This window comes from Copadichromis virginalis, linkage group LG1 (assembly GCF_057382275.1).
Source record: "Copadichromis virginalis isolate Kocher_CV1m ecotype Utaka linkage group LG1, C_Virginalis_male_GT1.1, whole genome shotgun sequence".
Classification (NCBI taxonomy): Eukaryota; Metazoa; Chordata; class Actinopteri; order Cichliformes; family Cichlidae; genus Copadichromis; species Copadichromis virginalis.
This window is the reverse complement of record NC_140618.1, coordinates 5,408,659-5,421,939: the sequence shown is the minus strand read 5'-3', so window position 1 is coordinate 5,421,939 and position 13,281 is coordinate 5,408,659. Positions and strand designations below refer to the sequence as shown.

The 13,281-nt window shown below is 38.1% G+C and overlaps 2 protein-coding genes across 3 annotated transcripts; one reads left to right on the top strand and one right to left on the bottom strand.

Annotated features, from left to right (window-relative positions):
* Window positions 1–708: 708 nt before the first annotated feature.
* On the bottom strand, window positions 709–4,421 carry phospho2 (phosphatase, orphan 2). 2 transcript variants are annotated; one of them, XM_085435248.1, is made up of 4 exons: window positions 3,984–4,421; window positions 3,393–3,470; window positions 3,099–3,193; window positions 709–3,019 (listed from the first exon to the last, which is right to left on the bottom strand). In XM_085435248.1, the coding sequence occupies exons 2-4, from the start codon at window positions 3,461–3,463 to the stop codon at window positions 2,454–2,456; spliced, it is 732 nt and encodes a 243-aa protein (XP_085291374.1). In that variant the 5' UTR covers window positions 3,464–3,470; window positions 3,984–4,421; the 3' UTR covers window positions 709–2,453. The 2 variants fall into 2 exon arrangements, with proteins under 2 accessions (XP_085291374.1, XP_085291446.1); XM_085435320.1 differs by lacking the exon at window positions 3,984–4,421 and adding an exon at window positions 3,804–3,926.
* A 6-nt stretch (window positions 4,422–4,427) lies between these two features.
* On the top strand, window positions 4,428–10,603 carry syap1 (synapse associated protein 1). The gene is made up of 9 exons (XM_085435143.1): window positions 4,428–4,637; window positions 4,885–5,003; window positions 6,109–6,175; window positions 6,766–6,839; window positions 6,976–7,115; window positions 7,349–7,500; window positions 8,971–9,020; window positions 9,129–9,282; window positions 9,386–10,603. The coding sequence occupies exons 1-9, from the start codon at window positions 4,436–4,438 to the stop codon at window positions 9,514–9,516; spliced, it is 1,089 nt and encodes a 362-aa protein (XP_085291269.1). The 5' UTR covers window positions 4,428–4,435; the 3' UTR covers window positions 9,517–10,603.
* Window positions 10,604–13,281: the final 2,678 nt, after the last annotated feature.

The following is a 13,281-nucleotide window of genomic DNA, read 5'->3' as shown; positions in this document are numbered from 1 at the left end:
TACTCCGCCTAGGCTGCACTGTCGACCCTAGGCGGAGCAGTCGAACGCAGATTCACTGAGCGCTCAACACAGACAGCATCATCAGAAGGAAAGTTGATAAAATAAATTACAAATTTTGTATTGTTCGATACATATGCGTACCGAACCGAAAGCACTGTATCGAACGGTTCAATATCGATACGAATATCGTTGCACCCCTAGTATATATGTATATGTGTCGTTAAATTCAATTCATTTTATCCTTTCATCTAGAGAGTCTAGAAGCTAGCTTTTATATTTGTCACTGAGTCGTAAAATTACTTTAGATTTTAGGACAACAATTAATCTTAATTAGTCTCATAATTGTCTCATTCTCAATTCTCATTTAATATTTCTAACGAGAAGCTTGTTTTCATCCATTTATGAGTCTGTATAGTCAGTACCCCTCAAAAATCTATTGGACTACATTTAGTATTTTTAGTATAATTGTTCATTGTGAAACACGATTTAAAGCAATACCTCACAATATAATGAAATCGCACCTCACCATCACAGTGTTACAAAACCATCTTAATTACTGCAGTGGAAAATATTTGCACTACATTAATTTGGAAATATATTGGAGATAATACTTTAAAGATATGGCCCCAATATTTTATCACTGCTGGTGAGATGTAAGACTTTCCTCTAGAAGGATTTGAGTAAAACCTGAGAAAAAATAATCAAAGAGGTAATTAATTTGATTTAATCACTGGAATTACACATTAACAACACAAAATATTATTTTATCAAACTGGCTTTTGACAGTGGCAACAGAAAGTCAATCAATGCATATATACACATATATGTCTCCATGAGCATGGCTGTTGAAATTGTACATAAAAACTGAATAGTCTATTCAGATAATGCATACTGGCCACAAGAAACCTGAGCAAAATCCTAAATGAGGCAGATATCAGCTGAGGTAAGTTCATGTAAAAATGTTACATTCAAAATGTTGACAAAAGCACCTTATTTAAAGTATGTATTAGTTACATTATAATGTGCCTTTTACAGACGTATTTTTAGTCAGTTTACACTAAGACAGACAACTTCATGCCATTTGGCAGTTTCAAGTTCCTGGTATGGTGCATGCTGTAACACTGTCTGGAGCATTTAAATATAACACACCATAATGCCATCAGTAACATCAGTGCTTTTCTTTTCAGAAATCAAAATGTCTTACACAGAATATAGCAGGGAAGAACTGGTATAGTGTTTTTCTCAGATTCATAAAGAAAAATTACTCAAGTTAGTAGGAGTGCTTTAAGCTTTCGGTCATAATGTGAAGAGACAAGTAACATTTGTAAACTATAAACCAAATTTAATTAAATGCGATATCCAGAACCCATTGTTTGTTCATTGGTTTGGAAATATTAACATATATCCAGTCAGCCAGTTTCCCAAACACAGTCTGGTGCTCACAAAATGAATAAAATTTTAAAAAGAAAGAAAAGAACATCAGTGAAGGTCTTCACTGAGTAAAGAGTTTAATCACCAGGCTTAATCCAAGGTTGGGAAATTGAGCAAGTGTGTGTTGAGACCCACAAAACAAAGAACGAATTAAAATTTTTATCTTTTGGCCTATTATTAGAACATGTTTATTAGCAGCCTGTCACAAAAACACAATGATGTCCCCACTTCTGTAGTAAAAAACACCAAAGATGACACAGTTTGACAGGCATGAATTTGCATTATAGTACCAGTGAGCTGATTTCCAAAGTGTTTTTAGAAGAAATCCACATCAGTCAGTGTGTAAAACAGGAGGCTCTTTCGTGGTTTGGGGAAAATAAAAAATAAAATAAATTAATACCTTAAAAATTTTGAAAAGTAAAGGTCGTATCAAATATTAATAAAATGCCTTTAACATGAACCTTTCTAGAAACCCTAGTCCAGAAACATTTCAATGGAGACATCTTTTAATTTTTCTTGTAGTCTGGGACTAAAATTAATCCATGTCTCAAATCTGCTCAGAAATTTCCCTGACTTCTACTTTATCAGATCAAGTTAACTTGCTGGTTCATCTCTGCTTCTTGGATCAGCCCCAACAACAGATCTTGAATACTATACTAAATATAATCTTAACTGAATTCTTACGTAGTATTTAACATACACTGCACATGTAAAAGCTGCCGTTGTGACACACTGCCTATGTATTGTTAGTGGTTTCAGGCGCCTCTATTTTCGATCACCACGGAAAATTAGAAAAATTGTAAAGATCATGAAGATAAAAGATAAAGGTAAATTTCCCTGCAGACAAATTACCCTTTTTAAAAGACTGGTTTACATGTGCAAATGCTGTCGTTTTAAATAAGTTAAAAATTTCATAAACTATTCTAAAATTTTGAATTATAATATGAAAAAAAAAAGAATACAGGCGGCACAATGGATCCTGCAGTGCAGGCTCAATATTTGTAATATTTCATGTGCCACGGCTACGACTGCATGCTTGCTTTCAGCTCCCGGAGAATGTCAGTGCCACTGCTCCAGGCAATGTTTTTAGCTCTTACAGAAAAGTTGCCCTCCTGACCTTCCAGTTTGGCTAGCAGCTTCTCCAGAGTGTATCCCTTTCTTGGCATCACAACATCACGGCCTCTCAGACAGGAAGTAGGGCAGAGATCATTCCCCCCATCCCCCGCATAAAAGATTTGCTCATACTCCACGCCGGCATCAGATTGCAGAGAAAGGTAAAGCTCCAGGACTTTTTTCTTGCAGAGGTTGACAGGGCATTGATCACAGGCGTGAGAATGATAGCACTGCACCTCAATGTGGCCCAACTCATTGAGCTTAGCTGGGTTGGTAAAAACCTTGTCAACAGCCGCCTGGAGTCCTGCAGCATGGAGAATCCATTCTATAAACAAGGTGTTGGAATCAGAGATGACTATGCAGTCAATGGCACTTTTATTCTCTGCTATAAATGTCAGCAACTCAGTCATTCCAGCTGTGAAGGGGATGGTCTCCATCACACTGCGAACCCTGTCTGGGCTCACCTTCTGCTCACCTGCGGGCATAGATTAGAAAATGTTGAAGGCAGATTTCAGGAAGTAGTAAAACAAAAACAAACAGCATGACAGACTCACCTATGTAGTTCAGCACCCTGCCCATGTACTCAGTCCAGTAGCCTTTTCTGTACGAATTCTCCACAGAGCCAGGAAGTGTCTTATCAGGAAGGCACCTGACACAAGGAATATATAAATAAGAGAAATCAGGATAACTCAGCTATAGTGTTTCTCTAATGGTGTATTAAGGTCCTAGTATAAAACAGTAATTGCAGAGTAGTAGCAGGAGCAGTGCAACAGAAAATCTTTGTCAAGATAATACATACAGATGACAAGAAACATGGAAAGAGCTGAAGTAAGACTTTCTTGACCTACCTGACCACCCAAGTGTCACTGTTGGCATCGACCACGGTGTGGTCAAAATCAAACACCATCAGAATCTTCATTTGGCACCTTAAAAGCAAAATAGCACACAAAACTAACTAATAAATTAAGCAAGATAATAGTTATTTTTAAGCTCCACCCTTCTATTATTTCGTTTGGTAACGGATACTGCTCTCAACCGGTCTATTTACGTCTTATCAGCTCAAAACACAAGTAACTGAGCCCACACTTCCGCTTCTAAAAAATTACCCTTCCCATTAAAGCCGATCCTTACTTGACATGTCAAATAAGATTTTTTAACAATATTTATTATTCCTTTCTCCATCAAAACTACGTTAAAACTAACGAACTTTTAAATGCCTTATTTTTTAAAGGAAGTGTGGTGTAAACTCGTCCCCTTACAAGTAAACAGCCCACGGGTAGAGCTAGTCAGTCAGTCAGTCACAGCGGTTCCTAACGTGCTGAAGACACGTGACTGGGATTACATAGCTTTCTGTAATAAACTGTAGTAAACTATACCCAAGATAAATACACATAAAACACATAATAATAATGTAAAATTTTGAGCAACTGCAAAATTACCGGTACGAGTCCTCCGTCAGGAATTCACCGATCTTCCTTATCTTCCTTCTCCTTATCTTGCTTTGCCGCAAAAAGTGGAACAAATCTCAGCTCATTACCGCCACCTGCAGCTTCTTTTGGATGTTGCGTTAAAACGTAGTAGTTCCTCTACTGCCAACAATGAGCACGTACTTTATAAGACATACCATTTTTCTACTTTAGGAAAGGTGTAGATCTTTCAACGTGCAACACTTTTGTGATAGTTTTTACTGATAAATACCGTTTTTTTTATTCATATATTCCACCATAGCACTAACAACAACCCATCAAACCAGACTTCCCATATTTGGCCTCCGGGTGGCAGTATCGCACAAGTGCACACACGAGAACGCAGAAGAAGAAAACGTCAGTTTATTTCCTGGTTGTATAGTCAGGAGAGTCCGTGCAGATTGTTTTTCCGTATTTCCACCAACATGTTAAAAGGTTTAGGGACGTGGTTGGGTCTGGAGGGCCCGACCGTTACGGAGACGTCGGTTGACAAGGAAAAGCTGAATGTGGGGCAGGAAGAGAAGGTGGTAGAAGCACAAACCGAGGTAAACAAACAGCAGCCAGCTGACCAGGATGGAACACCAGAGGCGGAGCAGGAAAACTCGGAACAGTCCACAGGACTCGGCGGTGAGGAACAGCTCATATCTGGATGATTAACTCTTAATTAACTCTAAGCTACGTGCTCAAAGTTACTCAGCGTGACGTTAGTCTTTCTCTCTGTGTTGAACCCTGAAGGCTTTCCTGTTCATCTTTTTTGTATGTTCTTCACTCCCAGCAAGAGCAAATATGGCTGCAGGAGAATCTGTTCTCTCATATATGTATCTTTTATTGCAGTGGCAATGGTTTTATTAACAGACTCTTTCTCCATTTGAAGGTTACATCTTCAGTTTTGCTTCCAGTGCCACCAAGAAAATCTCTGATTCAATGGTGGAGACTGCCCAGACCATCAAGAAGACAGTGGAAGAAGGAAAAATTGATGGCATCATAGACAAGGCATGTTGCTCTCAGATTCTTTTTGACTGGTTTTTCAGATTTTAAAAACGGCGTGGGGTTCATCTGTGCATTTGTGGGTTTGTAGGTCAGTTTTCTGTATTTGCTTTCCCCGAACTGGCACACAAAGCTGGTTATCAGTTCGCTAATTTAACCCAGGGTTTCTCCTAGAACTCTGAAACCTAAGATTACTGTCTGGCAGTCTAATAAGAAGATGAGCATAACCTTCTCCCAGCAGTTTTATTTTTGATATTCTCAGCTGCAAACTTTAAAGGTTTGAGAGTAAAGGTTTGTTTGTTTTTTTTTATTCAAATATTGGCTTAGTCTACATAAGTTTCATATGAGTTCAGCAAGTACACTGTCGGTGTCCTATTTTAGGATCAGATATTAATACTTATAGTTTGTTTATTAAAACCAAAAGAATAAAGTTGTGTCTAGAAATCTATAGTATTTATTTCTGATTCTTATTAGGAAAACAAAGACAGTAGATGCTATAGAAGAAAACTTTAGACTCCTGTTTATGCACAGAAGTTTGAGGGATCTTCCAGGAATAGTGATGCTATTTTCTGGAGAATTGATTAATTAGTAGGCAGTGAGTTCATATCTGCTGATCTCTATTCTGGATCTTAACTTGCTCCAGATAGCGATTAAGAAGTGAACCACCTTCAAAGTACAGAAAACCCAGGGGTTAAGCCTGAGCTTACCTGGATAAGCAGTATTGTATTATTATTAAGTAGCATTGGCCTCTGGACTTAAAGGTTTGATTATACACATAAGCGCACTGTGCTGTATATAGTCTACACACCCTCTTCTTATTTTTGGCAGTTTGATCAATAAAAAATATCAGGGGCAAATAAAGCTTCCATAGATTAAACATTACTTAAAAAAATTTTCAAAGTATTTTTAAGTCTAAAAGTGTTAAAGTTTAAAATTTGTATCAAAGTTTCCAGATTTTTTCATATGCAAGTAAAATCCTGGATTTTATCATAACTTTTTCAGGACTTCCTGCTTTGTTAACACTTTCCATTTATGCATCAGCTTTTCCAATCTATTTATTTGTGTGTGTGTGTGTGTGTGTGTGTGTGTGTGTGTGTGTGTGTGTGTGTAGACATTTTTAGGGGACTTCCAAAAAGAGCAAGAGAAATTTGTCCAGGAGAAGAAGGCCAAGAAATCAGGTAAACCAGACTTTAAAGCATGAATGTTATTTACTGATGACCTCAAATGATTCGTACAGTCACCACATACGCTGATTACACACCTTTGGGATTACAGTGACAAATCTGCAGCAGCTGTGTGGTGCTATCATGTCAATATGGATCAAAATCGCTGCATGATATTTCCAGAATTTTATTGAATCTGAGCAATGAAGAATTAAACTGGTGCTACAAGGTGAATGAAGTGTAGTCATAATGTTTTCCAAAGTCAATTATTGAACCACTATGAAAATAAATATATCAATCAAAAGTTCAAATATTAATTTCTGAAAGCAAGACTTACACTTTGAAATTGACACACTTTGTTTAAAATTGGAGTCTTGTGAGACCTGACTGGGATAAACTGTGTAATCTTTATTTTTACATTGCGCCTGTGAGGGGCAGCAGAAATGATATTATCACGATTTTATCAGCATACGTCACTTACTGGCCAAGCAGCTTCTATTTACAGAGAGCCAGGTTTGTACATGTGTGCATCTCAGAGATAAGGATTGGAACTGATGGTACATGACTGAATGTGTGTGTGCACACATGCTCTGATGTTTGTGTAGAAGCAGCAGTGCCACCCTGGGTCGGCTACAATGAAGAGGAGACAATCCAGCAACAGATTCTCGCTCTGTCCGCTGTAAGCAAAGACATCATGCACAGTATATAGTACAAATGTATGAATGGGTAGCTATTTTTGTGGCTACTGTTTTACTTATTTAAATTTATAAATTATGCTTTGAGTAGAAACTGAGCTGTTTGGTTGCTGATTCTAGGACAAGAGGAACTTCCTCCGCGACCCTCCCGCTGGTGTTCAGTTCCACTTTGACATGGAGCAGATGTATCCTTTAGCTGCAGTCATGCTGGAAGAAGATGAGCTCCTCAATCGCATGCGCTTTGACCTGGTTCCTAAACAGTCAGTGCTCCTCAAACGTGTGTGTGTGTGTGTGTGTGTGTGTGTGTGTGTGTGTGTGTGTGTGTGTGTGTGTGTGTGTGTGTGTGTGTGTGTGTGTGTGTGTGTGTGTGTGTGTGTGTGTGTGTGTGTGTGTGTGTGTGTGTGCAAATGTACCTGTTTTTGCCTCCATTTATAGCAGAGTCAACCTAAAACTGATATTTAAAAATGGATGGTGACATGTTTGTGTTTGACAGTGTGAAGGAGGAGATGTTTTGGCGGAACTATTTCTACCGGGTGTCTCTGATCAAGCAGTCGGCTCAGCTCACAGCCCTGGCAGCCCAGCAGCAGCGGAACGATAGTGTGGACAAAGGGGCCAGTGTTTCACCTGAAGACATCGTCCTAACAGGTCTGAATTTTTAGCTCTGCTAGAGAGGTAGAGATCACCAAGAAAACTTTGTGGTATCACAGCTGCAGGAAGGCAGGCGGATTTACAACCCCAATTCCACAGTGGAAAAATTAAAATGTAGTGATTTGAAAATCTCTTTTCAAAATCTTTGGTCATGGCTTTATAAAGGTGGTTTATACAGTCAAAGACCTTCACAGTCCTGCAACTTAGGCTGTGTTATTTTACAGTTTGCAGGCACCTAAACACCATGTAAGAAAGAAAGGGGCACAGCTCTCTCTTAAAGTTGGAAAGATATCAGTTTAAAATGTAAAAGCAGATACTGTGAAAGGAGCTAAAAGCTATATTTATTTTGTTCTCTAGGAAAAGTTGGCAGATGGTCTGAGAATTCAAGAGTACTTGTACAATAAAGATTACTCAGTCAGATCTTTTGTGGTCTAGAGCCACAGAGAGCTTTATATCCAAACAGCAGTACTTTAAATTGTTCTCTGACACACTGGAATCGATGGCAGAAATTGCTGCCATGTGTTCTTTTCTTGGGCTTTATTGATACTCATTCAGAATAAAAGGAAGGTGTCTATTTGATGTGAAATAATAATGAAGGAAATGGAAAAACCCAATCATCTTAATGCATCGCTGAAATCTCTTTTCCTCCCTTATTTAAATGGGCACATACAGTGTTTGTTAAGACTGATGTGGAATTTATTGTCCTTGTCTGTTTGAGTAGCTCATTGGCTACAGAGAGAGAGAAATTGTAATCCAGCAAACACAAAGTCTTTCAGTAGCGCTGAGAGCAGTTGTCCAAAAAGCCAAGAACAAGTTACCCAACAGTGATGGTTTATGTAGATAGAATGCTGATTGGTTGATAAGCTAAAGGAACCAGGAAAAGGATGATCACCAGGAAGAGGCATGTTATGTAATGAAGGCTTCCTCTCTAAGCTAAAGGATCAAAACCGGTGGAAACATAAAGAGCAGCCCACATTACCAGTTGTTCCATATATTTTTAACACTACCCCCAAGTCACAGTACTTTGCTACAATGTATAAAATGGAGCTAAATACTGTTTTAGTACGGTTTGGGAAGCTCTGTGGACTGTTTGGGAAGCACCTGTGGACTGTTTGGGAAGCACTTGTGGACTTCCAACACAATATCTGAATGTCTGATTCAATTGTTTAATTAGGGAAAGAAATCTGTCTTTTTTAATTATTCAATATAAACATGTAAAACGTCATTTCTTTTTTATTTTCTGCTTGGTTGAACTGGTAAACAAATTAGATATTTTATTTAAGGACTGAAAGGTAAAGAAGTCATATCATATAGTATTATAGAGTTACCTAAATGGATCAGGCGGCATCCATGGTAAAAGCTAATAAGGTTTGTGCTCATATTTTGATAAATGACCTCAGACACCATCCAAAGGTCAGAGGTTAAAGAGTAAGTCCATTGTAATATCAATGTGTTATTTCTTTGTAGACAATGTCAGACCAAAAACGCCGCCAGTTTCCATCAGTGACATACAGAAGGTAAAAGCACTGCACACGTTGAACTTTTCCAACCACCTTTTGAGAAGTTAAGAAAAAAAAAAACCAAGAGTCGCTCTCCTCTTTCTCTGCTGCCTGTTTTCCTCATAGCCAACACATGAAGAAGATGAGGAGATTTCAACAAGTCCCGGAGTGTCCGAGTTTGTTAGTGATGCTTTTGACTCAACGGCCATAAACCAGGAGGACCTAAGGAAAGAGATGGAGCAGCTGGTGCTGGACAAGAAGGACAGTCCTTCTCCTGATGGTTGGCTTTGGAAGAGTTCCTATCCTTTTTTTTAAGCTCAAAGTATTTCTTGTTCTGTAAGAGAATGGCTTTGCTCATAATATTTCCTCCCTTTCATATCCAGACGAATCAGCAGATTGGGAAAAGGAGCTGCAGCAAGAACTTCAGGAGTATGAGGTGGTGACTGAATCGGGCAACAAAGACGACCAGTGGGATCAAGAGATCGAGAAGATGCTCCAGTCTGATGACAGCTAGTGTGTTTGATGCGTTTATAGTCACTTGTCTGGGCTGAAATTAATGAATCGTGACCATTGATGCACAAGGGGAGGAACTTTACACGACTCTCATTTCTATCTCGTATCTGATGAAGTGTCGTAGATCCAATTATAGCAAGAATGTGTCACCTCTGCTGGAGGCAGCAGTCATTTTCTGGCATATTAGTGAGTTCATTGTTCCCTCCTAAATGAGTTTCCTCTATTTGGTTCTCCTAATCAGCTGTGTGTTTGATGAGAAATATCACTAGATGATACTCCAGTACAAGTACTATGAATTTTATAATGGAGAAAAACGGTCTTTATTATGTTTTGTTTGTTTGTTTTTTAATCTTAGTTTTTCACTGCTGGTTCCTGGTGGCTTGGACAGTCGTATATACGTCTTGCTATAATCTTAGTACAGAGTACTAGTCAAAGTCAAATGTAAAGTAACATGTATGTAAATAAAGAAGACTGTAACACTAAACTGCCAGGTGCATTTCTCTCTAATTATATCTGTCTGTGTGTTTTGCTGCTACTGCTGTGTCATTCTGTTTTATATGTCAGCCTTTAATAAAAATGCATCTGTTATGGAAAATTATGCCTCATGTTCAAGGTGGACACAAAGTCAAGGAAAACTGATAACCGCAGCTGATAACCTGAAAACCTTCCTTTGGAAACTTCTAAACTATGTTACAAATCTTTTAAATCAGCTCTGACCTACTACATATAACGTTATTCTACCTTAAAATATTTATGTGTAATGACTTGACTATGTTTTTTTACTTTTATGTTTTGTGACTGTCTGCACAGTCGCAGGTATGTTTGGTGACTTTCAGTGAGGATTTAGTGCCCCCTCACCCAGATCGAACACTGGTGACACTTTTCAGTGACAGGTAATGGATTCATTTGTATATACATTCCTACTGCTTTTCACACAAGTGGTCACGCTTTATAATCCAGTTCCAAAATCACTGGTACAGTCTTTAGAATATAAATGAAAGAAAACAGCAATTTGCAAATCACTATAAATATTTAATCCTGTGTTGAAAAAACAAAGCAGTCCTGCATATTAAACAGTTTTGAAATACCATATACTCAGCACTTTCTGTCTACACCCAGCTGAAGAGTATCCAGAGCAGATAACACAGTTCAGCCTCAGGGTGGAGCCAGAGCTACAACAATGGTGTTAGCAACCACATATCAGTTTATCTCATGCTCATTAACTGAAAGTAAAGTCTAGATATTCTATTGAGACTAATCTCAGGTTGCTGGATTACGAAAAAGGAAAGAAAATAATCAATACATCAAAGTCTAAGGCTTTATCAGTTAACTGCATGATTATTAGAGTCATTCCTGCCTCAACAGTAATTTATATTCAGTGCTTAAAAAAATACAGTTTTCTTTAAATGTTTGTTTAAAGAAAGTTATGAAACATTAAAAATAATTTTGTTAAACTGGGGGGAGGAACACGAGTATTTCAGCAGAAAAAAACAGGCATTCATAATAGCCATCAGTCTAAAACAGCAAGAGATGTATAAAAAACAAACACACAGACAAATGAAGACAAAGACCGCAGACAGGAAAGATGTGCAACCGACACAGTCATGTAACCTTTGTTGTAAACATCAAACTCACATGATCGGTGTGCTTTACACGTCCTATTATCATTTTCAGCTTTCAGCCTAACTTTTGAAATGTTTCGAAATATTTCATACAGTCATGCCACTTAGAAGTCTATAACATAGAGGTTTTGGGGGAGTTTTTAAATGATGAGGAATAAAATCCACTAAATCCATTCTGACAAAAATGTGAAAAGTTTTACTGTCAGTGACAGTAGAAGTCGGTGATCTTTTTGTTTTGTTTTGTTTTGTTGTAAACTAAATGAACATTCAAGTACATCATTAGTATTGGAGGCCAGCCTCTGCTTTCATACAGTGTCTGACTTTTTAATCCTATAGTACACTTGATGCTGTATTTGTTGTCACTGATGCCTGTTCTTTTCTATGCTATATTTGTGTAGAATGCAGAGAGTTTCCAAAAAAGAAACATGCCACCAAATATTAATTATTGCAGATGAATAGATTTTTTTTCAGTCTCTTGTGAGATCCTAACGAATAATAATTTCATTTGTGTACTAAATGTCGTGTGAGAAACATGGCAATCCAATTCAAATTTCTCATCTAACTTTTCAGTACCAGGTCAAGTGCTTTTCAAATGTTCTTTTCTTCCACTTCAATATAATTTCAGAGGTCCACAGTGTTGACCTTGCAATTATGCCACATTCTTACATTCTTCCCACGAGAATAAAATGGAAGTTCTGAAGCCCTTTGAATTCCCAGAAATGCCCATACCTGTACCCCCTCAAAACTGAGTTAAAGTACTTGCAATATAATGTGTTGTTTCTATGTACAAACAATGCTTGTCCTAGCCAAATGTGAAGTGGAATTCGGAGTAAGGTGAGAAAAGAAAGTCCTTCAAAAGAGTGATTCAGTCAGCGTGGAATGATGTCCTGGATGTTTGGTAGTAGAAAGTCTGTAATCATGAAATGAAACAAACACATATCTCTGCTTGTGCCAACCAGACAGCAAACCTGCCCCAGCACGCTCCTTACAGTCTATATGAGACTGGAAGGAACAGATGCCACACTGTCTGTAGTGTTAATGCTACTCCTACCACTTTAAGGATGCTGAAATGAATTGCAAAATGAATGCTCATTGGGACTAGCAATCAATACAAGAATCAATAAACCCTGTATGTGAGCTGTGCCTTGTGTTTGAGGTGCTTCCAGGCAGTTTTATGGGTAGGCTCATTCTCAGTGCTGCTGTGTGATGTCTTCTCTCTTTGTTCTGTCTCTCATTCTAATTCACATACATGTCACTCACATCACATCATCACAGCTAGACTCCACCAGCTGGCCTCAAGTCAGCTGCACAACCATCACCATGGTGATAAAGCCCAGCAGATGAGGACCCATGTGTGTGGTTTACTGCTTGTGTGCGACGCTGCTTTAATAGTGTTTTAATAATGCATAGGGGCAGACTTGTCTGTGTGTATGTGTGTTGTTGTGTGTCTAGCCCCCATAGCCTGCAGATCTTCTGTCTGACTTCAAGATAAAGAGGATGAAGAAGAAACAGAAATGAAGAAAAACCCCATTGAACTCTCTGAACTGCACTTCACACTTCATGTGCAGCACACAATATGCTGTTATTACATTTTACTGCTGGTGTTCAGACATCCTAGGTGAGGACTGCAGAAGAAAGAAACATACAGAGGAGGTACTGTACTCCCAATCGTCTGCTAAAGGGTGGAGGCTGCTATCAAACAAAGACAACAAAGAAAGCTTGTTTGTTTTTTGTTTGTTTGTTTGTTTTGAAAGTATACCACCACTGAATTCATGTTAGCATAGAAATATTTCCTAAGCATATTTTTCTTTAAAAAACCTCACAAATGAATTCCTCAGTTTGAATGTTCCAAGTGAATAAGTTAATTTTTATTTTTCATTTATTTAAGTGGTAAGGTGATTGTTTTGCTATACATAATACACACTCTACTACACAATACTAATTATCGTGGTGCATGTTGTCTATTGTGTCTCTTCTCACACTTCCTTAATCCGTCAACCTCCCCCACCTTGTCTCTAAGCATAATGCATTTCAGCATTGACTTCACCTTCACAGAATAAAATAAGATGCTTTCATTTATTGATTTGTTTGGTGGTGTTACAAAGACAGTGACCATATTTATTTTGTAATAGGCTGGGGGAGAT

Excerpts from the sequence above, each read along its gene's own strand:
- syap1 (XM_085435143.1), top strand. The coding sequence starts at position 4,436 with ATGTTAAAAGGTTTAGGGACGTGGTTGGGTCTGGAGGGCCCGACCGTT. Across the intron at positions 9,021-9,128 it reads CCATCAGTGACATACAGAAG|CCAACACATGAAGAAGATGA; the intron begins GTAAAAGCACTG and ends TTTTCCTCATAG. Across the intron at positions 9,283-9,385 it reads GGACAGTCCTTCTCCTGATG|ACGAATCAGCAGATTGGGAA; the intron begins GTTGGCTTTGGA and ends TTTCATATCCAG.
- phospho2 (XM_085435248.1), bottom strand. The coding sequence starts at position 3,463 with ATGAAGATTCTGATGGTGTTTGATTTTGACCACACCGTGGTCGATGCC. Across the intron at positions 3,194-3,392 it reads AGTGACACTTGGGTGGTCAG|GTGCCTTCCTGATAAGACAC; the intron begins GTAGGTCAAGAA and ends TCCTTGTGTCAG. Across the intron at positions 3,020-3,098 it reads CAGGGTGCTGAACTACATAG|GTGAGCAGAAGGTGAGCCCA; the intron begins GTGAGTCTGTCA and ends CTATGCCCGCAG.